This window comes from Rattus rattus, chromosome 15 (genome assembly GCF_011064425.1).
Source record: "Rattus rattus isolate New Zealand chromosome 15, Rrattus_CSIRO_v1, whole genome shotgun sequence".
NCBI lineage: Eukaryota > Metazoa > Chordata > Mammalia > Rodentia > Muridae > Rattus > Rattus rattus.
In genome coordinates, this window is record NC_046168.1 from 7,227,065 (window position 1) to 7,252,984 (window position 25,920).

The 25,920-nt window shown below is 45.2% G+C and overlaps 2 protein-coding genes across 7 annotated transcripts in view; both read right to left on the reverse strand.

The window, feature by feature from the left end:
- LOC116884728 (protocadherin gamma-C4) overlaps window positions 1–25,920 on the reverse strand; it is a 184,095-nt gene that overhangs the window by 146,701 nt on the left and 11,474 nt on the right. Inside the window, exon 1 of one of the 6 annotated variants that reach the window (XM_032885934.1) lies at window positions 22,694–25,385. The exons of 2 other annotated variants lie outside the window; for them this stretch is intronic. In XM_032885934.1, coding sequence (XP_032741825.1) covers window positions 22,694–25,108 — 2,415 coding nt within the window. In that variant the 5' untranslated portion in view covers window positions 25,109–25,385. Of the gene's footprint in view, window positions 1–2,136; window positions 6,184–6,672; window positions 9,334–11,655; window positions 14,399–22,693; window positions 25,386–25,920 lie in introns of those variants that run through there. 3 more of the 6 variants (XM_032885932.1, XM_032885937.1, XM_032885926.1) reach the window with 3 other exon arrangements.
- LOC116884733 (protocadherin gamma-B1-like) lies at window positions 16,390–21,378 on the reverse strand. Its single transcript, XM_032885947.1, has one exon. The coding sequence runs from the start codon at window positions 19,156–19,158 to the stop codon at window positions 16,753–16,755; it is 2,406 nt and encodes an 801-aa protein (XP_032741838.1). The 5' UTR covers window positions 19,159–21,378; the 3' UTR covers window positions 16,390–16,752.

Consider the following 25,920-nt stretch of genomic DNA (forward strand, 5'->3'; position numbering starts at 1 on the left):
ATAGGAGTATTGTCTCCTTGGATGTGCACCACATGCATGTATTTGAAATCCATGGAGGACAGAGGAGGGTGCCAGATCCTTTGAAACTGGATTTACAGACAGCTGTGAGCTGACATACAGGTTCTGGGGACCCAACTGTGGTCATTTGCAAGAACAAGTGCTCTGAACGGATGAGCCATTTGCCAAGTGTCAGTGTGTTTTCATGACAGTCACTGTATTGACTGAGCACCTGTACTTTACCCAAATGTTAAGAAGAACACACTGAAACAAGACTTTAAAAACATATGCAAGCAAAGTGCCTTCCCACTATTAAGAGCACCGCCTTTTTATAGGAAAGGTACCTTTTCAGAGCACACTTACAACTACTATGTGAAAGAATAGAATGCACCTATGGTCCCTATACTCACAGTGAAGTCTATTAATTGTTTATAGATAGTTAAAGAATGTTTCATCATTGTAGAAAGCCTGTCTCAGTATACATAACTAAACATAAAATTTTTCATTACAAATAATGGAAAAGGAGATGGGGAGATAACTCTGTCAATGAAGTGCTTGCCTTGCAAGTATGAGGATATGAGTTTGCTCCTTATACCCTGTGGTTTAAAAAGAAACTGTCATGGTGGCAAGTGCTTGTAATTCTAGTATTGGGGAGGCAGAGACAGAAGCTCTCTGGGGCTCACTTCCAGCCAGTCTAGCCTATCTGCTGAGGTTTGGGTCAATGAGAGATTCTGTCTTAATAATAGGGTGCTTGGTGCCTGAAAAACAACATCTGAAGTTGTCCTTGATCTCCCAAGCACGTGCATACACATAGGCAGGCAGACACAGTCAGACGGATGGACGGACGACAGACAGACAGACAGACAGACACACACACACACACACACACACACACACTGAGATGGCATATTTCTGTGAAGAGGTGAATGACGTGAACACCTCTGCTTGCATAGACTCTCTTTTTAGTGTGAGTTCACTAGTTCTTTGGCAAGTTTGTTGTTTATACTGTTACCTGCTGTATCATAATGTTATGTCTGCTATACATACTGTTATCAGAAGGATGTACATATGTATATAGTATGGTTGTCCTTTAAATGTTTAGAAAATAAAATCAAGTGTTCCTGGGTTTTTAAGTGTGTTAATAAACCTTTATGTGTCTGAAATAACAACCTATAACCCCACTACTAATTTCTACTCTAATTTCTACTGTTTATTTCTAATTGAAGGGTCAGTTAGCAAAGTGCATATAAAAAGGTGTGGGAAATAAACCGAGTAGTTATTTCCTTATAGGACCCATGCTCGTGGGCTTTGAGATCCAAAAATAAACATTTCATTAAGAAAAATTTATTAGCCTAAAATAAGCTCACCCCAAGACATGGATTTTAAAAGGTAAATCATTCTTAAGTCAAGCTGATTTACTTAAATACAAATCTTATGCTCTTATAACAAAACAGATTTGCATTTGCAAATGGAGGAATGTAAACATTCTGAGAGATGCTGATTTTGATACGTGAAGAGGCAGAAACCAGCAGATGTCGGCGGCACAACACATTCGAACTGGTTGAACACAGAGATGCAACTCTTTGGAGGCTCTGACTGGGGCTGGTGTAGACTTTTGAAATCTTAAAGCCCTCCCCCAGTGATACACCTACTCCAAAAAGCCACACCTCCTAATCCTTCTCAAACAATTCCACTCCCTGGTAACTAAACACTCATATAAGTGAGTCTATAAGAGCCATTTTCATTCAAACCACCACACCTACGAAACATGTCCACTAATAATATGCAGACAGATATCTCAAAGGGAACAATACATATATTGATTTGAATTAATACAGCTCTTCTAGTAACAGAATATCTATCTTTAAACTAGCAATTTTTTAAAAGGAAAATGATTATGTTTATTACTTTCTTTTAAGGTAAGTCTACTGTCAGATTTCCTAAAATTTCAACACACAGAGAATAGATATTCAGTTCAAATATAATTTGAGAAAGTATCTACTACTGAAAAAAAATAGAGTTAAACTCTAATACAACAAATGATGAGCCACTATATAACTGTCTGATTTTGGCTCTACAAGAAAAATGAGTGAGAAAATAAATGAAGAAATCCAGTTCTTAGTGAAAGAGAAAACTAACCTGAGCAGCTCCGGGCTCTTCCTTGCTTGTGTGTATGTTATCAGGTATCAGAAGAGGCTCACTCTTTTCACAGCTCTCTTCACTAATGAGTCTGTCAGCATAATTGGGCTGGGGGAAGATCAGGTGGCTTTTTTTGGAGTCTGTAGTGAGAGAGATTTCATGGGAATAGGTCTGCAGGTAAGCCTGTACCCCATCCATGCCCACAAAATGGGAGGCGGGCATGCTGGCCAATCTGCCTGTGGATGTCTGAAGCAGGCGTGACATGTGCCAGCGCCTCAGCCTGAGGGCCAACAGCACGGTAACAAATCCCAGAAAGACACAGGAGACCACTGCCACCGATACCACTAGGTAGAGTGTGAGGTCTGAATCCTGGGGCTCTGCTGGTGCGTTGTGGTTGCCTAAGTCAGTCAGTACATCCGGGATGCTGTCCCCTACAGCGATAGTGAGTGTGACAGTGGCTGAGAGAGGGGGCTGGCCATGGTCCTGGACAGCCACCACCAGGCTCTGCCTGAGTACGTCTCTATCCAATAGAGCCCTTGCTGTGCACACCTCACCCGTGTGAAGCCCTATTGAGAAGAGTCCTGGTTCACTGGCCTTGAGCAGGCGGTAGGATAACCAGGCGTTCTGTCCCGAATCTTTGTCCACTGCCACAACTTTGGTTACCAGGTATCCAGGCTCTGCAGCGCGGGGTGCCAGTTCCACACCCGTGGAGCCATCAGTGGGAATATCTGGGTACAGGATCTCAGGCGTGTTGTCATTCTGGTCCAGCACAAACAAGCTCAGGGAGGCATTGCTACTGAGTGGAGGGTTCCCACTGTCCTTAGCTGTCACCAGGAGCTGCAGGTCTCTCAAGTGCTCATAGTCAAAGGACTGCAATGCATACAGGACTCCAGTGTCAGAGTTAATGGAGACGTAGGAAGACACGGGCACTTCTTGAAATGTATATTCAGCCAGGGAGTAAGTGATCCGGGCATTATCACCGCTGTCAGCATCATAGGCATTTACCGAAAAAATGGAGACACCTCTGGGGTTATTTTCTGAGATGGAAGTGGAATAGGAGGGACGAGAGAAGGTGGGTGGGTTGTCATTAATGTCGGCTACTTTCAGAGAGATGTGGTTTTCTGTAGACAGGGGAGGAGTCCCGCGATCAACGACGGTTACTGTGATGTTATAATCCGAAGTCTCCTCTCTATCCAATGCGCTTGTTGTTAGTAGGTGGTAGTAATTATTTACTGACTTTTCCAGTTTGAAGGGCAGGTTCTTGGGAATAGAACACAAAACCTCTCCATTCTCCCCGGAATCAGCATCATGTACGCTGAAAAGTGCAATTATGGTTCCGGGTAGACAGTCTTCGGAAACGGAACTGGTGAGGGAGGTGAGTATCACTTCTGGAGCATTGTCATTCACGTCCTGGACTGTGACCAACACCTTAGCGCTGGCAAGAAGAGCGCCGCCGTCCTGGGCTACCACTTCCATGAGATAGAAACTGGATTCTTCATAGTCCAGGGATTGAATAGTTGAGATCTCACCCAGATTAGAATCAAGTTGGAAAGTTTCAGAAATTTTATCTTCTTCGTTGCGGAAAGAGAAGGTCAACTTCGCATTGATTCCCTCGTCGGCATCTGTGGCGGTGAGTGTGAGTAGTTTAGAGCCCACAGGTATGTTTTCCGGAACATTCACTCTATATTCGCTTTGCGTGAACAGGGGTGCGTTGTCATTTGCGTCGAGGACGGTCACGCTGATATGGACAGTGCTAGAATGTACTGGGTTTCCGCCGTCCAAAGCTGTGAGGACCAGGTCGTGAGCAGACTCCTTCTCACGGTCCAGGGGCTGTTCCAACACCAACTCTGGGTGTTTTTGCCCGTCAGATCCACTCTTTACGTCCAGTGAGAAGTGCGGGTTGGCGCTGAGCTGGTAACCCTGGAGGGAATTCACACCCACATCCCCATCTCTCGCGAAGGGGAGCACCAAACGTGTTCCAGCAGCTGCGTTTTCATTTACCTTTACTTTTAACTCCTCATCGCGGAACCGGGGGAAGTTATCATTAATATCAAGGACTTCTACTTCTACTTCATAAATTTTCATTTTATTCTCAACCAAGATGTTAAAGCTGATGAGACAGGGCGCGCTCTGAGCGCACAGCTCCTCCCGGTCTATCCTTCCTGCGGTGACCAGGCTGCCGCCTCGCGGGTTCAGAGAGAAAAGCTGCGACCTACCTCTGGAGATGATGCGGACCCCGCGCTCCGCCAGCTCGCGGGGCTCCAGCCCCAGGTCCTTGGAGATGTTGCCCACGAAGGAGCCTTTGTCCAGCTCCTCCCGCACAGAGTAGCGGATCTGCCCATTTCCTGTCGCGCACAGCGTCCCTAGCAGCATGAAGAACGTCAGCAGGTCGTTGCAGATCCAGCGCTTCGGTGGGTCCGCCATTGTCTTTTCTTTCTTCGCTTTCTTCTTAGTCCTGGTTCAGCCTGCTCTTTCCTTATTTTTCTAAGCTGGGGAGAGCGGGACTTAGGATGGTGACTTTCCCCAAGAGCTTGTCTGGTCTCTGGTGCGGAGGAAGCTGGGAGCTAGCTGGTCGCTCCTATGACTGCTTCTTTCCCAGTCTGGTGAACAGCGACGCTTAGAGTCCTAACCAGTTACTACACCAATTCTATTTTTTATTCTCTCTTAGTTTATTTTTTCCAAGGTTTTTGCATAAATATACAATATTGCTGTATTGCTGTGTAGCGGTGTTTATATTTAATTAACTTTAATTCTGATAATAAGACTCCCACACCATGAAATAAATATAGTTTTTTTCACTTCTCCAGAAAAGTTTGATTTCATGTACCATCGAGTCTTTTATGTCTCATCCACATCGAGTGTGTTTAACCAAGAAATTGAAATTCCTACCTTTGTTGGTGTCAGGACTTCATTTTAAAAATCAGGATAGGTTTATAAACATATGCCTAATAGTACATTCGTGTGCCAAGGAAACCAACTCAGATCTCAGTGTATCTGTGCAGAGTGATCCATATGTGCTGTCAAGTGCAGAAAGATAGACAGTAGATTTGTGAGTCTTTTAGAAAGTTTCCAGGCCTCCAGTTTAAGGGTATACAATATAAGCAGCTTCCCTGTCTCAGACAGAAAGTCTGAGTTGGGCTACCTGTATTATTATGACTTCCTATTATGATTCAAAATATGTACAGACATTTTACTGTGATGGGATCTTAGTAGCAACAAGTATAGTGAATGAAGGAGAAAGGGATTAATTTATCTCCCATGGACGAAATCATAAATGTTTAGTTGACAAGTAGTGAGTGGTCTATTTGTTTTGAGACAGTCATCACCCTTGAAGGACACCAGATTTTTTTAAAAAAAAGTTATGGCAGGAAAAAGACAGTTCAGAAAGCTCCTCCTTTGAGAGAAGCAAAGTTACCTAATAACTCATTAATAGACAAAGATTTTAATTGGATATCTATCATTTTATAATCTAGGACTTGGGATATAGTTCAGTAGGTGGAGTGCTTGTGGAAACATGAGAGCATGGATTTGATCCCTAGTGCCATCAATAAGAAAATACACAAACAAATGAGTTTATACAAACTATAAAATTTTAGATATTTTTGTAGAAATTGACCTAAGCATAGGTTGCAAAACTTTCCTTGATGTATACTTTTTCTTGAGAGCAAGTTATTAAAATGCATGAAGATGATTTCTATTAATAAATTTATTGATAAAATTGACTCTTCATAATAGACACCTCAGACATCATCATATGTTGTTCATCCTTTAAAAAGAAACCGGGGGCTGTTTGAAAGACGGCTCACAGTTCAGATCAATGGCTACTCTTCCTGAGCAACTGGGTTTGATTCTCACAGCACCTACATACTGCCTCACTACCAACTGCACCTCCAGTTTCAGCTGCCTCCTCCTAGCCTCTGTGGGTAGCAGGACGCCGGCACCCTGTACACCCTGTGGTATGTTCACAGACATACATGTAGGCAAAACACCCATACACATAAAATGAAAACCAAAATTAGAAAAAGCTTTCAGGAATTCCAAGACATTCTGCTTGAAAGAAACTCATCATGTTTGTCAACAAGTCAGTTGAATAACGCCCTCCCCATCGTGCTTTGTTCATTACAAGCCACAACCTTGACCAATTTTCACAAACTGGTAAGAGGACCGTGTTTATGCTGAATCATGGAGTCTTAGAGGAAGTAGATCAAAAACTTGAGTATTAGAGACCTGACAGGAAAAGAATCTCTTAAGTTTCCAACAGGAATGACTTTGTGGGCTGGAGAGGATTGTAAGGGTGAAGAGAGGCAAGGATCGCATGCTGTGAACACACTTTAATTATGGGCAAGCAACCTCAAACCTGAGACAGAAACCCTTCATAATCCATGGTTGGATAAGGTTAACGTACTTAAGGCAGATCATTGTTCAAGACTGACTTGCAAGACAATGAAATATGCAATGAAACCACCAAAACCACTTAGTGATTTATTAAGAAACATTGACACCCCAAGTAGAAAACCAAATTAAATTAAAGCTCACCTTTGAGATAGAATCCGAGTCAAACGGAACCTCAGTGTCTCCAAGAGTAACTGGTACCCAAGAGTTGTTGTCGCAGAGGAGATCCTGAGGAGCAACTTCTGGAGTCACGTTGAGAAAATTAAATTCGGTCTTAGCTGACTGGGAGGCAATACACATATTGTAGGAATAAGGCAAAGTCCCCTCACTGAAATTGGGGAGAACTCCAGTTGCAGGGTTAGAGCTGAGACCAGATTGAAAGCAGCCCCAGACAGCTGATCTGGAGGAGTGTCTCAGATGCAGTGCAATAGCCAGAATCACCGCCAGGAGGAAGAGTACCGATATCAGAGCCAAGGCCACCACCAGGTAAAACTGAAGCTCACTCTGGGGATCAGATGGTAGAGGGTCATCGCTGAGGTCTGGGAGGACCTCCTGCAGGCTGTCAGCGAAGATCAGGTGCAGCGTGGCTGTAGCCGAGAGGGGCGGCTGTCCACCATCACGCACAGCGACCAGTAGGCGCTGCCGCGCTGAGTCCCTGTCTCCCAGGGCACGCGCTGTGCGCACCTCGCCTGTGCGTAGCCCCAGGCTGAAGAGCCCGGGATCGCTGGCCTGCAGCACATGGTAGGACAGCCAGGCATTGTGTCCGGAGTCGGCATCCACAGCCACCACCTTGGTGACCAGGTATCCGGGTTCGGCAGCGCGTGGCACCATGTCGAAGAGCGCAGAGCCGTCGGGCTCGAGCGTGGGATACAGCACGCGTGGCGAGTTGTCATTGCGGTCGCCCACCAGCACGCGCATGCTCACGTTGGCAATGAGCGCGGGCGATCCCTGGTCTCGCGCCTGCAGTGTCAGCTGGAAGGAGCGCAGCTGCTCGTGGTCGAAGGCGCGCTGTGCATACACCACCCCACTGTCCTGGTTCACAGACACAAAAGAAGACAACGACCTTGGCTCTAAGTCGCTGGCTATGATGGAATAGGACACAAGGCCATTGGATCCCAAATCCGGATCAGAAGCACTGACTTGAGCAATGGAGGCTCCAGGTGGGTTGTTCTCAGCCACGTGGACCAAGTAGGAGGCCTGGTGGAAAACCGGTGCATTGTCATTGACGTCTGAGATATGGAGAGTGAGGATTACTTTAGAGGAGAGTGGGGGCTTACCCCTGTCAGTAGCTACAATGGTGACGTTGTATTCGGGAATCGCCTCCCGGTCTAGAGTTCTGTCTGTCACTAGTTTGTAATAATTCTTCGAAGAGGATTTCAATACAAACTCTTCACTTCCCAAGACGTGACAGTAGACGTCTCCATTTTCTCCGGAGTCTCTGTCCCTGGTTTTTATCAAGGCGATGACTGTTCCTAGTGGAGAATCTTCCGGTAGGGGGGTAAATACTGAAGTCACGATTATTTCTGGTACACAATCATTCTCATCCAGAATTTCCACTTGGATACTGCAATGGGATGCCAGGTCTCCAGGATCTTTCGCTTCTACATTCAGGGTGTAACTCTTAGCAGTCTCAAAATCCAAATTATCCTTTGTTGTGATTTCTCCTGTTCTCTTGTGTAAGTTGAAAAAACGTTCCACTTGTTCATCCACATTGTGAAAAGAGTAGGTGATTTCTGCGTTGATGCCCTCATCCTGGTCTGTGGCTGTCACCTGAAGCACAGAGAAGCCTGGTGGCACATCCTCCCGAAGGGTGACCCTGAACACATCCTGGGTGAACACTGGCGGGTTGTCATTGGCGTCTGTAACTTGGATTCGAATCTGGGTGGTGCCACTTCGGGGAGGATTCCCCCCATCCACAGCCATGAGGATCAGTCGGTGAAAATTATGCTCTTCTCTGTCCAGAAAACGTTTTAGAATCAACTCAGGATACTTACGTCCATCTGGGGTCTCTTTCTCCGTGACTTCAAAGTATTCATTGTCAGTAAGAGAGTATTTTTGCAGTGAATTAGAACCAGCATCTAAATCGAGGGCTGGATCCAATGGAAATGCTTTACCTGGTCTGGTGGACTCTCCAATGTTTAAATCAACCTCACTCTGTTTGAATAGAGGAGCGTTGTCGTTCACATCCTCAAGAATTACAGCTACGTGGAAAATATTTAATGGCTTCTCAGCGACAATATCGAACTCCAGAACACACTGAGGCTGCTTCCCGCAAACCTGCTCTCTGTCTATTCTGTCACCCACAAGTAAGTCCCCACTCTCTGGATTTACAGTAAAATAATTCTTCTCTGCGCTGACCCTTAGCTTCCGGGTGGGCAGATTCTGGACACTGAGCCCAAGATCCTTGGCGAGGTTTCCTACCATCGAGTTCTTGGCCAGCTCCTCGGGAATGGAGTAACGGATCTGATCCGGGAGAGCTCCGTGGAACAAAGGCAGCAGGAAGGGCGACAGTACCTGCAGCCACCAGGCCGGGCTGCTCCCAGAGCCCCGCCTCATTCTTTTGGCTCGCGCTGCCGCTGTGCCCCTTTGTTGGTGTGGGTGGCCAAATCCGCCTAGGGCCACTTTTCTTCTTACCTTTGCTGTATCTAGTTGTGTACTGGGTCTCCTCTATGGTTGGTTTGTACAGGAAGTTACTCTCCCAGGCTCCTTACGCGTTTGGGAAATGGTCTCTCTCTTCTTTTGACCTACAGCGACGCTCAGAGGTCTTCTCAGAAATTGCAACGTAGTCTAGCAAAGGTTTGAAAAGTTTGTTTTGTTTTGTTTTTGGTTTTTTTGTTTGTTTTATTGTGGTTCTCGTTGTTTTTAAATTTATAATGATTTATTTATTTAAAAAAGGTAGCATATTGAAAAATTTTCCAAATTACGAGGTTACATATAGTATAGGTCCTTATGACCACCTATGAATCATGTAGCACATTTCTCTCCAATGGAATAAGTTCCTACCACGAGTTCTAGGTTTCTTGTGTATGTTTTGGGTAGTGCAGCCCACATTTAAATAAATGTTGTTCCTGCCTCTCCTTGTACTCAAACAAAAGCATTACACCATAAGCTTCTCCATCTCATTTCTTTCACTCAGCCCATACACCCACATGTGCACTCCTTCTCTGGACTCTCACTAAAATATTTCATTTCACACCAGTACACAAGTCTCTGCATTTACTTCTCATGTAGTTGTCTACCATATGGACAAACAGTGTCTTGTGTTAGTAAATTATTATTTAAATAAACAGTATTAATAAATAAACAGTAACTTGTGATAGCAAGTTATTGTTTACTGTGCTTCAAATCATTGACATATATTACTCCAGCAGAATATATTCTTAATGCCTGTATCTGAGTGTGTTCTACCAAATTTTAGGCCAACTGGACACCTCTGAGTTATATTTTATCACCACAGTGTTTGGAACAGTATGTCTCAGATAGACTCTCCCAGTATTCATTTATTGCCTCTTTCCTTGATCAGCCGTTATCACGTCTCTCACTGCTACCTTCTCTGTGTAGTGTACACAGCTTCATACTAATACAAAGCCACATAGAATCAACTGAGCCACCTCCCACCATCCTGATACAATCCCCACTTTCAGAAACCCCATGCATTGTGTATACATTTTCATTAATTCCGGATTCACTCACTTAGAACTATGTGAAAGCTTAGGAAATAAAGTGTTGCATATCCCTGACACACAAAATGCTTTATGTCAGAAGATCCTTTGGCTCATCCCAGGTCACATAGTGGTAAACCCTCCAAGAATAATTTGCAGGGCTTTTGACATGGGAATGAGGTCAACTGACGAAGTTCTAACAATAATAACAGTTCAGAGTCCAAGTCAGACAACCATTGTCATAGGTCTACCTGATGAAAACCAGAGAGATTTAATCAAATTCTGTTTTGCTGGGACTCAATGGTGATGTCGTAATGGGGAATTTAGAACTCGTGAAAAGGTACTGTCACTTATTTATATGAATGAAATAAAACAGGCAATTTTTGGTAATAACTAGGTTGTAACAAAGGTATCAGATACTCTGGTATACTTTGTATCAGCAACGATAAACTATTTGAGCTGGGCATAGTGGCACACACCTGTAATTCTAGCACTTAAAGAGAATTGCAAACTGCAGGCCCTCTTGGATAGGCTACATACTAAGTTAAAGGCCAGTCTAAACTGGACAGTCAGACATTGCATAGAAAATTATTGGGAATATACCATTTCATAGAGAAGTTAATGTTATAGCTAGAGGTTAAATATTTTTCACTGCATATAAATTGTCATTGCATAATTATAATGGAAAAAAATCCTTTCAAGGAAGGAGAAGTAAACTCCAAGCAAAGAAAAGTCTAATGCAATAAAGGGAACTTAAAAAAATCAGGTTAGGACTGGTAAAATGCCTCAGTGGCCAAAACTATTGGCCACTATACCTGTCCTCCTGAATTTGATCCCTTGGATTCACATAGTGGAAAGAGAGAATTGTTTCCCCAAAGGTTGTCCCCCAAGACACACACACAGACACACACACAGACACACAGACACACACACACACACACACACACAGAAACTGTAGTAAAAATGTTTTAAAATATTCAGCCTAGATTCCCCATTAGTATCATGAGAAAGGTGATGTAAATGGAAAATTGTGCAATTGCCTTCTATTCACCTGTCAATTCTAGTATGTCATCAATGTATATGTCACCAATGTATACAGTTAAAAAGAGAATGGTTTAAAATTAAGGAATTCTTACCAAAATCACTACCAAATGAAAAATATGAAGGTTAAATAAAAAATAATCATGGTTTTGAGGTGTAATTCATTGTACAATTACAAGAAGGCTTGCCCAATATGCTCACAGCCTAGAATCCACTCCAATCATTACAAAAAAGAAAATAAGGTTATTAATCAGGGAATAACTGTATAGTGACTATCATTAATCATTATTCTTTTTAAAGCAAGGAACTATTAATCAAGAAATGCAAATTTTTGATACAACACACATACAACTGGAGGTGTTTTACAAACCATCGTGTCTGTGTTTTAGTGAGGTAAGATCCATTATAGGGGTGAGCCACTCACCTGAAGACTGGAATCTCCTTTTATTTCAAGCAAGTCTTGCGATACCAGGAGAGGGTCACTTTTCGCACAGCTCTCCTGGCTGATGAGCGTGTCTGCGTAGTTGGGCTGCGGGAAGATCAGGTGACTCTTCCCAGAGTCTGCTGTGAGGGAGACCTCATGAGAATAGGTCTGTAGGAAGGCATGTACGCCATCCACACCCACAAAATGCGATGTCGGCATGGATGACAACCCATTACCTGCAGCCTGAAGCAGGCGGGTTGAGTGCCAGCGACGGAGCCTGTGTATCAGCAGCACAATGACAAAGGCTAAGAAGACACAAGAGACCACAGCCACAGCTACCACCAGGTACAAGGTGATGTCTGAATCCTCTTGGTCAATGTGAGGGTTAATGTTGCCCAAATCCGCCAGGATGTCTGGGATGTTGTCTGACACGGCTATGGTGAGTGTGACTGTGGCGGAGAGAGGGGGCTGGCCATGGTCCTGCACAGCCACCACCAGGCTCTGTTTGAGAGCATCTCTGTCCAGCAGGGCCCGAGCTGTGCGTACCTCACCTGTGTGCAGCCCCACCGAGAAGAGCCCTGGCTCGCTGGCTTTGAGCAGACGGTAGGACAGCCAGGCGTTCTGTCCTGAGTCTTTGTCTACTGCCACCACCTTGGTCACCAGGTATCCAGGTTCTGCAGAACGAGGGGTCAGCTCCACGCCAGTAGAACCATCAGTGGGGACGGTGGGGTACAGGATCTCAGGCGTGTTGTCATTCTGGTCCAGCACAAACAAGCTCAGGGACGCGTTGCTGCTGAGTGGAGGGTTCCCACTGTCCCTGGCTGTCACCAGTAGCTTCAAGTCTTGAAACTGCTCATAATCAAAGGAACGCAGTGCATAAAGGACACCGGTATTGGAGTTGATGGAGATGTAGGAGGACAGGGGTGCCCCCTGGATGGTGTCCTCTGACAGGGAGTAGATTACCTGGGCATTCTCACCACTGTCTGGGTCCTGGGCTGTTATGGATAAGATGGCAGCTCCTCTAGGGTTGTTTTCTGGAATGTAGGCAGAATAGGAGGCATGGGTGAAGGTGGGCGGGTTGTCATTAATGTCCACCACCTGCAATGAGATGTAAGTCTCTGTAGACAGTGGTGGAGTTCCCTGGTCGGTGGCAGTTATTGTGATGTTATAGTCAGAGACTTCTTCCCTGTCCAGAGTCCTGTGTATCAACAACCGATGATAGTTTCCATAGGTCTTTTCCAGCCTGAAAGGAAGATTATCCGGAATAGAACAAGTGACAAGGCCATTCTCTCCCGAGTCACTGTCGTGCACATTGAAGAGAGCAATCACTGTGCCTGGGGGAGAAGTTTCTTGGATAGAACTGGTGAGAGAGGTGACTGTGACCTCCGGAGCATTGTCATTTACATCCAGAACTGTCACCAGTACCTTACTTCTGGCTCGAAGACCAGGTCCATCGTGGGCTTCTACATCAACATCATAGAATCCAGAGTCCTCATAATCCAGCTCCCCCACCATTGTGATGTCCCCAGTCAGAGAATTCAGCTGGAAGAGCTGGGATATTTTGTCTCTTACATTCCGGAAAGAATATGTCACTTCTCCATTGGCTCCTTCATCCGGGTCACTGGCTTTTACGGTAAGTAGCCGGGTGCCTACAGGCAAATTCTCCTTCACACTAATGTGGTACTCTGGCTGAGTGAATACAGGAGCATTGTCATTGGTGTCCACGACTGTTATTTGAATTGTGGCAGTACCAGAGCGAACCGGGTCGCCTCCGTCGAAGGCGGTAAGAACCAGGTAATGAAAGGCTTCCTCCTCGCGGTCTAAGGCTTTTTCTAGCACCAGTTCTGGGTATTTAATCCCATCCGGTCCACTTTGCACATCCAGGGAGAAGTGATCATTGGAGCTGAGCTGGTAACCCTGCAAGGCATTCACCCCTATGTCTGGATCAAAAGCTTCAGGAAGAGGAAATCTTGTTCCAGGATTTTCATTTTCAGTGACTTTTATTTCCCTCTGTTGTGCTCCAAAGCTGGGGGCATTATCATTAACATCGATAATTTCCACTTCTACGGCTAGAATCCTTACTTTATCCTCCAGGAGAATCTCCAGATTTGCGGTACACTTTGGGGATCTGTCACAGAGCCCTTCCCTGTCTATCCTCCCGGCAGTCACTAAACTGCCGCTTCGCGGATTCAGAGCAAAGAGCTGGGTCTTACCTCTGGAGACGATGCGGACTCCGCGTTCTCCCAGTTTCTTAGGCTCCAACCCCAGGTCCGCGGCGAGATTACCTACAGCAGAGCCCTTTTCCAGCTCTTCTGGCACAGAGTACCGGATCTGTTCCGCGCGGATGTAGCATAGGGATCCAAGGTAAATGCAGATCCAGATTAGTCCCCTGCGGTCTGATCCGTAAGGAGCCGCCATTGCAGTCTCGCCGCAGAGAGTCCTGAGCTTGGGCGTTGTTTCTGTGCAGGCCTGATGAGCCCCTCAATCTTTGGGTTTCAAGATAACGTACTTATACTCCTGGACCTTGGTGCTCCTAGGAGTCCAGATTGCTGCTTTCTTTAAGACCATAACCAGTCCTTTATGCTCCGGAAATCTTGGTCTTACTAAATACCTGATTTTCACCCCTGAGTGGTGAACAGCGACACCCAGAGTACTAAACTGTTATTGCAACAAATTTTTGATAAACCACCACATGCTAAACCCACTTTTTTTTAAAATTAATTTTTATTTATATGAGTACACTGTAGCTGTCTTCAGACACACCAGAAGAGGGCATCAGATCCCATTACAGATGGTTGTGAGCCACCATGTGGGTGCTGGGAACTGAACTCAGGACCTCTGGAAGAGCAGTCTGTGCTCTTAACCACTGAACCATTTCTCCAGCCCCTAAACCCACTTCTTTAAGGGAGGATAAAGGTCAAAAGTGTGTTGTTTAATGTGCAACAAAAATCCTGGAATTATCCAAAGCTTCTCGTACATCGAACTATTTCAATTTATCAGAGAAATAATATGGTGGAAACTATTGTTTTCTACCTCTTTTCATTGCATTGCTTATCTCCCGATATCATTTCCAGTGCTTTGTATTGGATGAGGGTCACAGGCATTTCTCTTAGGAACAGGAATAGCTATGAAGAGTGGAGAAAAGGGAGGGGTGGAGAGACAGAGGTCCACGGAGCCTGGAGGTGCAGCTCTAGCTACAACCTATTTATTGCAGAAGCAAGTTTTCTCCCGAGCTCGCCCTTGGAAACCTTGGATAACTGTTCAGGAAAGATGCCAGCTGCTCAAGACATACTCTTACCCTTGTGCAAATGAGTATAAGGGGAAAGTTCTAGGTGTGGAGTAAAATAGCTAGTTTTGTACATAGGACATTGTAAGTTACACGTCATGTCACTGCCGTCACATTCAGAATGTGTCCTCAGTCTTTACGACAGCAACTTTCATAGACTAAAACATGTGTCAATGTTTAATGAGTCAATTACCAATGCAAATCAAATTCAAATAATAGGAAAACAAATATTAAATTAAATGATAGCATAAAGGCAAGAAAGTTAAGCTGAAGGGCTGTTAGAATATTTCAGGCCAGGTGTGGCGGCACACACCATTGATTTCGGTACTTAGGAGGCAGAGGCATGTGAATCTCTGTGAGTTTGAGGACAGCCAGAGCTATGTCAGGGGTTTCTTTTATATAAGACACACACCCAGTGGTCTCATTTTACCGACATCAATTCTATTATTTTTTTTAACCAGTGCATTAAATTACTTTACCATTGATTTCAGAAACAGCCAGAGGAAGGAACTACGTTGACAGCCAAGGAAGCACCGCCCCCATCACGTGGTTCACAGCTCTCGAGTAATCTGAGATACTTTAAACTATTCCTCGGTTAACAGTTAGCATGGAAATGACTAAACTTTTAAGGCGTCGTGAAAGCCTATTACCTAAGCAGAATTAAAACTGTGGTCTTTGAGAAAGCATGCTAGATGTGTTTTTCACAGTCCTTCAAAGATATGTTAAGTGCTCAGGAGTCAGGGGATTAAAATGCTGTGTGTTGAAAATAACTGAGAATATGCACAAAAATACCGAAATGCTGTAGATTTGACTCACCGAAATCTCTACTAAAATAATGGGAGAGATACAAAATGACTCATAAGTAGAAAGATCATCACAGACCTTACCACAATGATGGTGAACAAGAAAGCACAAAACACAAATGATTGAGAAATTGTCAAAGACCCATGGAGAGGTAGACAAGATGGCTCAGGTGGGAAAAGCTTTTTCCGCAAGTCTGACAATCTGAGGAGTTTGGTCCTGGAGGTTCCATGCTTGAAAGTAAAAGCTGATGCCCACATTGTCCTTTAACCTCCACATGTTCACCATGGCACATGTGTGCCTTACCTCCCTAAACATGAAGAAGAGAAACTTGAGGGAAATCATAAGTGAGATTTATTGACCAGAATTAGAGATTCTAACATAAGACGTAGTAATCTTTGGTACTTGTGGTAAGACAAATAAGTGCTAAGAGGCCTAATTTTTGGAAGGACTTGTTAACTGGATGTGAGGCAATAAAAGGTTGTTAAGCAGAGTGGCGTGCACCTTTAATCCCAGCACTTGGAGGCAGAGGCAGGTGAATCTCTCTGAGTTTGATGTTAGCCTGATCTACAGATCGAATTCCAGGACAGCCAGGGCTACACAGAGAGACCGTGTCTACAAACAAACAAACAAACAAACAAACAAGCTTTGTTCAAGTAAGAAAGGTAATTGACCATAAATTTTAATTTAGGCATAAATAAATCAATATGCCTATAAAGTGTTAAAGATCATTTTAAAATGCAGTTTCACGAATGAAATAAGAAAGGACACTAATATTATTGAGTGTTGATTTACAGGAAATAGTCTCTGGCAAGATTTGCTAGACACACAGAAACACCAACAGTAAAGACTGAAACTGGTAATCAGGAATTTCCAAGATGACTGAGCAACCAGGAGCTAATCTTTACGCATCCACAGCAATTCTCCACTAAATATCCTTCAAACTATGAAAAAATGACCCAAATTGCCAAATTTGTGCACGATCGAGAAGCTAATACAGCAAATAGTATTTAAGTTGCTCTGTAGAAACTTACCTGAAAAGAAGAGTCGTCCAAGATTTGGGGCTCTTCATTATTGCCACATACAACCACAGAAGGATCATCACACAGGAGGTCCTGAGGGGGAGCAAGCTCTGGTGCCACGTGGTGAAAATTAAACCCTGCCATAGTCGTAGAATGTGAAGCAACGCATAGATTATAAGAATAGGGCAATGTCCCCTCGCTGTAGTTGGGAGGAACCACAGGTTGAGACTTCGAGCTGAGACCAGATTGAAAGCAGCCCCAGGAAACTGATCTGGAGGAGTGTCTCAGACGCAGGGCAATAGCCAGAATCACCGCCAGGAGGAAGAGTACTGATATCAGGGCCAAGGCCACCACCAGGTAAAACTGAAGCTCACTCTGGGGGTCAGATGGTAGAGGGTCATCGCTGAGGTCTGGCAGGACCTCCTGCAGGCTGTCAGCGAAGATCAGGTGCAGCGTGGCTGTAGCCGAGAGGGGCGGCTGTCCACCATCACGCACAACGACCAGAAGGCGCTGCCGCGCTGAGTCCCTGTCTCCCAGGGCACGCGCTGTGCGCACCTCGCCTGTGCGCAGCCCTAGGCTGAAGAGCCCGGGGTCGCTGGCCTGCAACACGTGGTAAGACAGCCAGGCATTGTGTCCTGAGTCTGCGTCCACAGCCACCACCTTGGTGACCAGGTATCCGGGTTCGGCAGCGCGTGGCACCATGTCGAAGAGCGCAGAGCCGTCGGGCTCCAGCGTGGGATACAGCACGCGTGGCGCGTTGTCATTGCGGTCGCCCACCAGCACGCGCATGCTCACGTTGGCAGTGAGTGCGGGCGATCCCTGGTCTCGCGCCTGCAGTGTCAGCTGGAAGGAGCGCAGCTGCTCGTGGTCAAAGGCGCGCTGCGCATACACCACCCCACTGTCCTGGTTCACAGACACGAAGGACGATAGTGCCCTCGGCTCTAGGTCGCTGGCTATGATGGAGTAGGAGATGAGACCATTGGATCCCAAATCCGGGTCGGAGGCGCTGACTTGAGCAATGGAAGCTCCAGGTGGGTTGTTCTCAGCCACGTGGATCAAGTAGGAGGCCTGGTGGAAAACCGGTGCATTGTCATTGATATCTGTGATGTGCACAGTAACACATGTCTTGGAGGAAAGCGATGGCTTGCCACTGTCAGTAGCTGTGATAGTGACATTGTACTCTGGGGTCTGTTCCCGGTTTAGGGCCTTGTCAATCACCAGCTTGTAGTAATTCTTGGAGGTGGGTTGCAATTTGAAGGGAAGTTCTTCCTGAATATGGCATGCCACCAGACCATTTTGTCCAGAATCTTTGTCTCGAACTTTAATGAGGGCTATTACTGTTCCAAGGACTGAATCCTCTGGAACTTGGTTAGAAAAGGACATAAATGTCACCTCTGGGGCATTGTCATTCTCATCAAGAATCTCGATCTGAACATTACAGTGAGCCGCGTGCACCCCTCCGTCCTTGGCTTCTACACCCAATGTGTATCTACTCTTTTCTTCAAAATCCAATGTACCGTTAGTTGTGATAGCTCCAGTGTTCGGATTGAGGCTGAAGATGTGGTTCGTACTTGCTGGGACATTGAGGAAGGCATAGGTGATCTCTCCGTGGATACTCTCATCCTCATCCGTGGCTGTCACCTGCAGCACTAAGGTTCCCGGCGGCACGTTTTCACGAAGGCTAACTTTGTAAGTGTCCTGGCTGAACACTGGAGCATTATCGTTGGCATCGGTGACTTTGATCCAGATCTGGGTGGTGCTGCTTAGGGGTGGGTCCCCACCATCCATGGCGGTCAGTATTAAGTGATGGGAGCTCTGGTGCTCCCTGTCTAGAGGTTTTTCCAGCAGCAATTCTGGGTATTTACTTCCATCGGGACTTTCCTTCGTTGACAAGGAGAAGTGTGGGTTAGGGCTGATAGTGTACATCTTCAGTGAGTTGCTTCCCACATCAGCATCTCGTGCAGAGTCCAGAGGGAATTTTGCCCCTGCTAAGGCTGACTCACAGATCTCCAGTTCAATGCTTTTCCCAAAGAAATGTGGTGCATTATCGTTGATGTCTTGAATAGCAACAGTTATGTGGAAAATGTTCATCGGGTTTTCAATAACAGATTCAAATTCCAGTGCACACTCAGATTTTCTCTCACAAATCTTTTCTCTGTCTATCCTGCCGCTCACTAACAAATCACCACTCTCTGCACTAACACTGAAATAATCCTCTGCACTCACTCTCAGCTTTCGACCTGGCAATCCTTGGATACTGAGTCCCAGATCCTTGGCGAGATTTCCCACCAGAGAGCCCTTGGCTAACTCCTCCGGAATGGAGTAGTGGATGGGCTGGGAGAAGGCGCCGCAAAACAAAGGCACCAGGAAGTGAAGCATTACCTGATTTGCCATCGTTCCAAAGCCGCTGGGGTTGCTCTGCCGTTCTGAGCTCGCCAGAGACTTCTTTTTGAGGTTTCTCCGGGATTTAAAAAAGACAACTAGAGTCCTGGATGTTTGTGATTAGGGCAGGATTTGTCAGGCGCTTGAAGAGGGCACAGGAACCGGACGGATGTTTTCCTAGGTGCCGGAAAAAGCAAGCAAGCCCTCGTTGGACCCTACGGAACAGAGAACCCTGCTCTTCCCTTTGGTCAACAGCGTCACCTAATGGTTGTCTTGTAAAACTGCGTATCATGTAGCTATCAAACCTTTTTGGTTTGACTTTTAATTAACAACCATTTGCCCCTTTGGTTTAGATATTTTACTTTGTTTATTATCATTTCATGAATGTTTTCATCATTATAAAGCATCCTTCCCATTTCACAAGGCGTGCATTTTTCCTTTTACCAGTTTTGGAAAAAAATGCCATCAATGTCTTCTCCGTGTGGCACTTACAAACTCAGGCCCGACCGTCATATCCCAATAAGTGAGTGGGGTTTCAATCTTATGATTCAATGGGCTATGATCTTTACATTTTTGCAAGTTTATTGAAGTAACTTCTTTATTTAGTGTTTTAATTTCTGTGTATTTTATCAATTCGGTAAAACGTTTCAAAGGTAATCTACACAAAAGAGGAGTGGCATCTGCAGAGATATTTTAACACATTGATCTTCTTCCTAAAGCATTCTATTTTCAGTTAACACACCGTAGTCTGATAACTTATTAAAGGCACCAATGTAGGATTTGGGCTTCTATTATGGTGAATCTTGCGTAAGTCATATTTATTTTTATGAAACAAATTTTTCTAAATATGTAACTCTATAAGACAAATTCTTAACTTCAACCAGTTTAATGCTATTTATTAATAAAGTAATTGATCACCAGTAACTCTTGATGAGAGTGACAGTCTTTAAACACTTATTATTTATATTTTATTACACTTATGCATTTGTGTGTTTAGATGTATCTATAAATGCGTGTGCACTCATGTGAAGGTCAGAGAACAACAGACTGGAGTTGGTTTTCTCTGTCCATCATGTAGATGTCAGGGATGGAACTCAGGTTGTCAGCCTTGGCAGCAAGCAACTTTCCCCCTTAGCCATCTCACTGGACCTAAACACTCTGTTTTAGAACTTAATCCTGGAGTTGGGTAACTCAAATAGGCAAATCTCTTTATTTCTTGTATGTCACCAAACTGGAATGTGTGGGTTAAATCTGCCTCTTAAATTGAATGTGTTAGAACCCCAATCTCCCAATCCACTGTCTAACGGTATCAGGAGGCAGGCTCTTAAGGAAATGATTGTGGCAGGAGGGCTTTGCCTCCATTGGTGACTCAATGGATGGTTACTGGATCATCATATAAGTGGCTTTGTTGTAAAAATAGCTGTCTCTGACACACTTGCTTCGCTTTTGTCATGTGACGTCCTCCTGACATGTGTTGGCCCCGAAGAAGAGAGCCCCAAGAAGATGAGATTGTCATGTTATTGGACTTCCTACCTTCCAACAGTCAGATAAATAAACATTCATTTTAAAGATAGATGCCCAAGTCTCAAGTATTTTCTAACTGCAGCAGAAGTGAGCTGGCAGTTGTCAGCTCAATGGTTTACTTATACTATTTTGAAGTACTCAGTCGTCTCCACAGAAATCTACTGCATTTCCCCTGAGAGTCTTTTCTCTTGTTTTCTCTATTTCATGCTTTTATATTCCTTTTCACAAGATTCCATCACATTTATGGATCTCATGATATACTTTTATATGTTTACAGATAGTTTCTCCAGGCTCTGTTGACTTACACATTTCAACGTTACATTTTCTAACCTACTGAGGGAGAAATCTGTCCCTTTGAGATGCAATGAAATACATTTTAGTTCATTTTTGGACAACCCTCTTTTTTCCTGACAAAACCAAGTTTGTCAGGAAAGTTCTAGAATGAATCCAGGATTTCTATTTCATTGCTGTAACATGTAACATGTAACATGGCCTGGGAAATCTCTCGCAGAGACTGAGAGATATTTTCCTTGTACTTTGAAATAATATTTTTGTGTGGGCATATATTCATTGCATATGAAACTGGGTTTCACAAAGACATTTTTATACAGGTATATATTGTACACCAGGCACATGCCTCTGTATCCCCTGTAGCTTTATTTTTCTCTCCCCTCCCCTCCTTTTAGCCCCCTCTCTTTTCCCTAGCAGTTTCTCTTTTACTTGTATGCACGCGCGCACATACACACACAATTTTATGTATCTGTATAAAACCTAAGAGTTTATAAATGAGAGATGATATAGTATTTTTGAGATCAACTTAACTTTCTTAATATTAATTAAGGCAGCTTAATTACAGTTGCATTCATTTTCTGAAAAGGATAAAGCTTGTTTTTTCTTTATGGGTGAAAAATTCCATTGTATATCTATACATTTGTATACATTTATATCTTTGTTCATTTCTCTATTGGTGGACACACCTAGGTTACTTCGTCGTTGTGGACAGTGCTGCAGTGAACACTGAAGTATCTCTGTGATATGTTGACTTACAGTCCCTTGGGTAACTATCCAGGAGTGAGACAGCTACATGAAAGGTTTAAAAAATCCTTTCTGAAAGGATGATAAATACCAGCCCATGGCCCATAATAGGTAAATGAACTTGCTACCTTCAGATGGATACACATGCATACATTTTAGCCGCCAAGTATTTAATCATCTGTCAAGCCTCCACCTTTCTTTTTGAGACAGTTCTTGCCTTGTTGCCAAGGTTAGTCTTGAACTCCAGTCTTGAGTGATTCCCACCTCCGTAGTTTCCAAGGCAGCTGCATCTGCGTGTGTCATGCTGTACCTGCTTTCTATCCTTCCCATCCTTATGATGAAAAGACTGTGGTGTGACTTGGAAAGGTTCAGACAAAAGTTTATTAGAGCATAAAATACTTTGCATTTCCCTTCTTTCCCCCCTTGTTTGTGTCAGTCAGGAAAGGCTAGAGGGCAGGGATGACAATGTTCAAATCACATGGTTTTATAAGGCAAGAGGCAGGTTGAGGTACAGCCCAATGGTCCAGCAGATGGTCAATATGTGCCAAGACCCTGGGATCTACCCCAGCACCAGAACAAAGAGAACAAAATTGTGAAAGGCTCATTTATCACAGGTGTACAGACCACTGTAGGGTCAACTACACGATGCTTCTCTCATCACAGGTACTGATCGACAGAGGTAGAAAGGGCAACCACAGTTCCTAAGGTTAAGGGAGAGGATAGGAATTCTCATGACAATCAGCATTCCCTCCAGAAGTGGCATGTCACTGCCGATTCTCAGAATGCATTGGCCATATCTAGTTACCTGGGCCCGCCCGGCTGTAACAAGGTCAGGAAGTACAGTCCACTCATAGGCAAGTGGGACACAGGAAGAGAAAACAGAATGTATGATTACATTGTTGCTTTACTTCTCAAATAAATGTGTGTTACGGTTTTATAAGAACCACACTGGCATAGCTTTTCATAACGCTCAAAGAAATAGACTCACCTCAGGCAGCTCGGGGGCTTCTTGCGTTTCAAGTAAATCTTGAGGTATTATAAGAGGCTCGCTTTTCCCACAGCTCTCCTGGCTGATGAGCGTGTCTGCATAGTTGGGCTGCGGGAAGATCAGGTGACTCTTCCTAGAGCCTGCAGTAAGCGAAACTTCCTGGGAATAGGTCTGCAGGAACGCTTGCACCCCATCTACACCCACAAAGTGAGAGGCTGGTATGCCGGCTAACCCATTTCCTGAAGCCTGTAGCAGGCGCGATGAGTGCCAACGCCGTAGCCTAAGGGCCAGCAACACAATGACAAAGGCCAGGAAGATGCAGGAGACCGCAGCCACTGCCACCACCAGGTAGAGGGTGAGGTCTGAGTTTTTGGGGTTAGCAGGGGTATGGATGCTTTCCAAGTCCCCCAGGATGTCAGGAATGCTGTCAGCCACTGCTATGGTGAGTGTGACTGTGGCGGAGAGAGGGGGCTGGCCATGGTCCTGCACAGCCACCACCAGGCTCTGTTTGAGAGCATCTCTGTCCAGCAGGGCCCGAGCCGTGCGTACCTCGCCTGTGTGCAGCCCCACCGAGAAGAGCCCTGGCTCGCTGGCCTTGATCAGGCGGTAGGACAGCCAAGAGTTTTGTCCTGAATCTTTGTCAACTGCCACCACCTTGGTCACCAGGTATCCAGGTTCTGCAGAGCGGGGTGCTAACTCAACCCCAGTGGAGCCATCTACTGGGAGGGCAGGGTACAGGATTTCAGGTGAGTTGTCATTCTTGTCCAGAACAAATAGACTCAGGGTCGAGTTGCTGCTGAGTGGAGGGTTCCCACTGTCCCTGGCTGTTATGTGTAACTGCAGGTCTCTAAACTGCTCGTAGTCAAAGGAGCAAAGGGCATACAGGACACCAGTATTCGAGTTGATGGAGACGAAGGATGACAGTGGCACCCCCTGAAGTGTGTCCTCAGCCAGTGAGTAAGTGATTTGTGCATTCTTGTCAGTGTCCGGGTCCTGTGCTGTAACAGAGAAGATGGATGCTCCCCTAGCATTGTTTTCTGGGACATAGGCTAAATAGGAGGCACGCGTGAAGGTAGGAGGGTTGTCATTGATGTCTGTCACATGCAGAGTGATATGAGTTTCTGTGGATAGTGGTGGACTTCCCCCATCAGTGGCTCTCAGACTGATATTATATTGAGACACCTCCTCATGATCCAGAGATCTGGCTGTCACTAAGCGGTAGTATTGGTCGATTGATTTTTCTAGAGTAAAGGGCAGATTTCCCAGGACAAAAACTGAGACTTGCCCATTCTGGCCAGAATCTCGGTCATGTACATTGATAAGAGCGATTTCTCTTCCAGCAGGAGCCTCCTCTGGGACCGAGCTTGTGAGGGAAGTGACTGAGATTTCTGGGGCGTTGTCATTCACATCCAGAACCGTGACAAGAATCTTGGCTCTTGAAAAAAGACCTGGTCCGTCTTGGGCTTCAATTTTAATTTCATAGAATACAGCGTCCTCATAATCAAGACTTTTTAATATTGATACATCTCCAGCCACTGAATTGAGATGGAAAATCTGAGCAATTTTCCCAGGCATTTTATCTAGAATGTAGGACACTTGAGCATTGAATCCCTCGTCAGGATCAGTGGCATTCACTGTGATCAGCCGCGTGCCCACTGGCACATTTTCCAGAACACTGACACGGTACTCTGGCTTAGTAAACACCGGCGGGTTGTCGTTTGCATCCAAGACTATCACTTGGATGCACAACTTGCCGGTGTGGGCAGGGTCTCCGCCATCAGAGGCAATGAGATCAAGCTGATGGACTGCCTTTTTCTCACGATCCAGGACTCGCTCCAGCACCAGCTCTGGGTACTTGGCGTCATCGATGACGCTGTTCACAGCCAAGGAGAAGTAGTCATTGGAGTTCAGCTTATAGTTCTGCAGGGAGTTCATGCCCACATCCGGGTCAAACGCAGTTTTAAGTGGAAATCGGGTTCCAGGAACTGTTAGTTCCCCAATTTTTATTTCCAATTCCTCCGTTGGAAAACTAGGAGCATTATCGTTAATATCGCTGATGTCAACTTCTACCTCAAATATTTTCAGCTTATCCTCTACAAGGATGTTAAAGCTCACGACACAGGGCGCGCTCTGGGCGCACAGCTCCTCCCGGTCTATCCTGCCCGCGGTAACCAAGCTGCCGCTTCGCGGGTCCAGAGAGAAAAGCTGCGACCTACCTCTGGAGATGATGCGGACCCCGCGCTCCGCCAGCTCGTGGGGCTCCAGCCCCAGGTCCTTGGAGATGTTGCCCACGAAGGAGCCTTTGTCCAGCTCCTCCGGCACGGAGTAGCGGATCTGCCTGAAGCCAGCCGCGCTCAGTGTCCCCAGGAGCGCGCACAACAAAGCTCCGGCGGTTCCTCGTCCCAGTCGGATCATTTCCTTTTCTGTTTTTTTTTCCTCTGATTCCCACGATGGTTCCCAGCCTTACCCCTTCAAGTAGTTAAATCTTTCATGGATTTAATTCACACACCACAGAGTTGCCCAATGATGTGGTGAGGTCGCTTCTGTCTTCTTAGATTGTTCTTAGTGTTGCTTTGCAGCAGAGAAATGGTGGACTCCGCTTCAGCGGCTCCTTTTCTTCTTGTGTGGTCAACAGCGACACCCAGAGGCCTAATGGTTCACTACACACTCTCAGGCAAACCCAAGTTACCCTTTGTTCCTAGCTTCTGTGAAGAAGCTAGTACTGGCAAGGGAACTAGTACTGATTTCACATAACCGAACTGACCTTTGCTAAAAGCTTCAAGTTATCCTTCTTTGGAATGCCACGCTCTAACGTTAACTCCACCAGTACCGCTTCAAGCGTAATTACCGTTTTCCAAAGGTGCAGTTTAATATTTACACAGAAACATCAGTTATATTTGTGGATTATAATGTTTGAAGTTTGTCTTTGGTAACCTGACATATTGGTTTTAATATTTTTCACTTAACCGATTCATTAAATAAACACGTGATTTGGTATCAGACAATACATTTGTCTGGAGATTTAATGTGGAAAATAAAGACACAACCAGTTCTGTCACAGAGTTTATGAGGGTGGAAAATCTCTTGGGGCTTACCATGCACCCCGACTTGGCTGTGGAGTTTAGTGAAGGCCTATTGAGAAGCATGAGAAGGGTGGATCAGGGAGAGGGTTTGGGTGTAGGAGAAGTGACAGATCTCAGGCTACTGAAGACATTTGCCTTGCCTAA

Excerpts from the sequence above, each read along its gene's own strand:
- LOC116884733 (XM_032885947.1), bottom strand. The coding sequence starts at position 19,158 with ATGGCAAATCAGGTAATGCTTCACTTCCTGGTGCCTTTGTTTTGCGGC.